Below are 3,318 nucleotides of genomic sequence, written 5' to 3'. Positions count from 1 at the left end.
TGATATTTGGTATATTTTGTACAGAGATTTGGTGTATTTATATACATGTCTTTTATGCAATAATGATTGTACTTTTGAATCCAGTTTTGCTCAACATTTATCATGAACATTTTCCTGACATTAAGAGCTTGAAAGCAGCCCCAGTCACTGAGCCGCCACCGAGGACTCAGCAGCCTCCCGCTCGAGGCCCCTCACTTCCCAAGGCTTGGTAGCCACTGCCCGCCTTCTCCCGCCGCTGCCTTCCACAGGCCGTTTCCACTGAGGAAAAGGAATCATATCTTATGTCCGTTTTCCAGAACCCTCTGCTTTTTCGACCCCTTTGCTGATGCAAGTAAGGGTGATGATCTGCTTCCTGCTGGCACTGAGGATTATATCCATATAAAAATTCAACGGAGAAACGGCAGGAAGACCCTTACTACTGTCTAAGGGATTGCTGATGATTACAATAAAAAGAGAACTAGTGAAGGCGTTTAAGAAGAAATTTGCCTGCAATGGTACTGTAATTGAGCATCCAGAATATGGAGAAGTAATTCAGCTACAGGGTGACCAGCACAAGAACATATGCCAGTTCCTGGTAGAGATTGCACTGGCTAAGGACCACCAGCTGAAGGTTCATGGGTTTTAAGAGCTTTTGGCTCACTGAAGCTTAAGTGAGGATTTCCTTTCAATGAGTAGAATTTCCCTTCTGTCCCTTTTCATAAGTTTAAAAACTTCACAGCTTGTATAATGTAACCATTTGGGATCTTCTTTTAACTTGGACTAGTGTAACTCCTTCATGCAATAAACTGAAAAGAGCCATGCAAAAAAAGAAAAAAAGCTTGAAAGCATGATTTAAGTATCTTCTTAAAAAGTTAATACAATGAACTCTGCATGTGTGCAGTTTTATCCCCATGTTGTTTTGTTTTGAAGTATTCTTATGTATTTACAGAGAAGTTGTAAAGAAAATATACCATGGTATTAGTCCTGGTTGTTTCTAAGTGATGGGGATTTCTGTATTTCCCAGCTTTTCCACATTGGTTATATATTTCCTATGAAAGCTGGACTACTAATTTTTTGAAAGGTGGGGTTAATGCAAATCAAGGTAAACCAACATGGAAATTATTTTCTGAAAATAAAAAGGACTATAGAAAATAGAAAAAAAATAGAGAATAAAGACCAGAAGTTCATGGTTAATAAAGTAGCACTTGTCATCTGAATGGGAACTGATCCTCTTTGAGTAAATGAGTAAAAATAGTACCTTTCATTGATGCTTGAAATTTGGGAGTGACATAATAAGAGGTTAGCATAGTTTAAAAAACTTCTGGTTTGTATTTTCTTATCTCCTCAAAGAGAAAATTTAAAGTTACTCAATATTTAGTTGTCTTTTATTTTCAAGAATATAAGTATTTCTTTATACTTCAGAATATGAAAACTTACTTTCTCTTTGCTTTTCCCAAGCCACTGCTTCCTGCCTCCTCAGGAATTCTATTCTCTTTTTCTGAATCTTTAGGGGACAGACTGAAGAATTCTCCAATTCCTTTTTGCCACTTGGGAGTTGGGCGCACACAAACTGGATTCCCTCCTGCATACTTATTTTCAGCTATAAAATAAAACAGAACTAAATAAAAATTAAGAATATAATTTCCATTCTTTAACATCAAATCTAAAGGATATTCCTATTACCTTCCTCTCTTCTCTTTTTTTTTTTTTAAGTTTGGTGTCAGTGTGTGTGTGAGTGTGTGTGTGTGTGTGTGTGTGTGTGTTCCAACCTTGCAGCTCCTGCTGCAAAGTTAAAGGGATCTATCTTTAAAGTGAATTTTAAAATATGACATGATAAAGTTGTATTCAGTCAATAGTACATTATACATTAATATAATGTAGAACATTATTATATGTATTCTTTACCCTAGAAAAATAGCATTAACAAGATGTTTACAACCAGAAAATATTTTTCATATTTTGTCCATGAACAGAGCTATTCAGTTAGTCTTATGTACTGTCATACTAAAGTTTGACACACTTTTTCCTGTATGTTCTTAACTAGAGCTTGCAGAAATAATCTTCCAAACTGCTCAACTTCCTTCTAAAAGGAATGAGAGACACCAGATGGCAGGGTATTTTCTCAACCTCTCCTAGCACAGAAGGAATAATGTGAAGCTCTTTCCCTGACCCAGTTTTCCCTCCTAATGTCCCAAAAACAGAATTAGGAGCTGCAAGGTTGGAACACACACACACACACTGACACACACACACTGACACCAAACTTAAAAAAAAGGGGGGGGGGAGAAAGGAAGGTAATAGGAAAGACAAAGAACAATATGCAGAAATGAAAACAAAAACGTGATTAGCATTGTCAACTCTCCTCTCAATTCTAGTAAACAGGTGCTTAAGTAGCCTCATACAAGAAAAGTCCAGTTGTAAATATTAAGAAAAATAACAACGCTAAGAAAAATAACAACGCTAAGGCAGAAAAGAAAAACAGGTTTGAAGAGAAAGTGTGTCCGTCCCTAACCCAAGGCTTGAAATTTTTTAAGACCGTGCGACCCCTCCATCTCTACCCCAGCCCGCCAAAGAGACCAAGGCTCGCTCATTACATCAAAAGGCAAGGAAGGAAGAAATTCTGTGGGGTGAGGATCTCAGGAAAAGAAACTCCGCGGTGGGTATGGGGAACAGTGGTGCCGTGCCTGGCCTGATCTCCTTTTGAGAGGGTTCATGTAGGAGCCTGCAGGGGCGTTTTTACCTTTCCTTGAGGAAAGCGGCGTGGAATTAGCGGCAGAAGTCGAGGAACCAAGCACCTTCCTGGGGGCTCGAGAAGCCACCACTGCGGAGAGAGGGAAAGGAGGGCATTCAGAAGGGGGCACGAAGAGTCTGGGAGTCACGTTCTCACCACACTCTCCGACCCAGCCTATTGGAAAGGATTGGAGAGGAGAGCCCCGCGATCCAGAACAGCAGATAACCCTCTTCTGCCCTCGCCGTTTCTTCCTCCTGGTTAAAGGGAACAGGCTGCTGCTTCCTGGCGGGCTGGACCAGTTTGGCGGACAGGAGGGGAGGCCCCCCCTTCTCCTGCCCAAAGCAGAGCTGCCCAGAGAACCACCTGCCCTCCACATTTGTGCCCGACTGCCTCACCTTTTCTGTAGCTGCCAGGCACACTGTTCGCTTTAGTCCGCACCATGTTCGAACTCGAGAGGCGAGCAACTGACTCTCCAGCCGAAGATGTTTCACGGGACAAGGCCCAGAAATCGAATCTCCCGCCACAGTTTATATTGGTCCCTTTCCCGCGCGCTGCACCGACTCTCCCAGACCGCCACTCCCATTGGTTCCGCGCCTTTCACGCGCAAC

General features: G+C 41.8%; 1 protein-coding gene and 1 pseudogene across 1 annotated transcript in view; one reads left to right on the top strand and one right to left on the bottom strand.

Annotated features, from left to right (window-relative positions):
* The window catches only part of LOC104988790, a 2,695-nt pseudogene extending 1,289 nt beyond the window's left edge, over positions 1–1,406 (top strand).
* The window catches only part of KIAA0101 (KIAA0101 ortholog), an 8,297-nt gene extending 5,055 nt beyond the window's left edge, over positions 1–3,242 (bottom strand). The window contains exons 1-3 of the mRNA XM_010840193.1: positions 3,106–3,242; positions 2,720–2,800; positions 1,417–1,579 (exon numbers count right to left, since the gene is read on the bottom strand). Of these exons, the coding sequence (XP_010838495.1) occupies positions 1,417–1,579; positions 2,720–2,800; positions 3,106–3,151 (290 nt within the window). The 5' untranslated portion in view covers positions 3,152–3,242. The remainder of the gene's footprint in view (positions 1–1,416; positions 1,580–2,719; positions 2,801–3,105) is intronic.
* Positions 3,243–3,318: the final 76 nt, after the last annotated feature.

This window comes from Bison bison, unplaced genomic scaffold, assembly GCF_000754665.1.
Source record: "Bison bison bison isolate TAMUID 2011002044 unplaced genomic scaffold, Bison_UMD1.0 scf7180017864142, whole genome shotgun sequence".
Lineage (NCBI taxonomy): Eukaryota > Metazoa > Chordata > Mammalia > Artiodactyla > Bovidae > Bison > Bison bison.
Note: the sequence above shows the minus strand (reverse complement) of the source record. Positions and strands in the feature narration are given on the sequence as shown.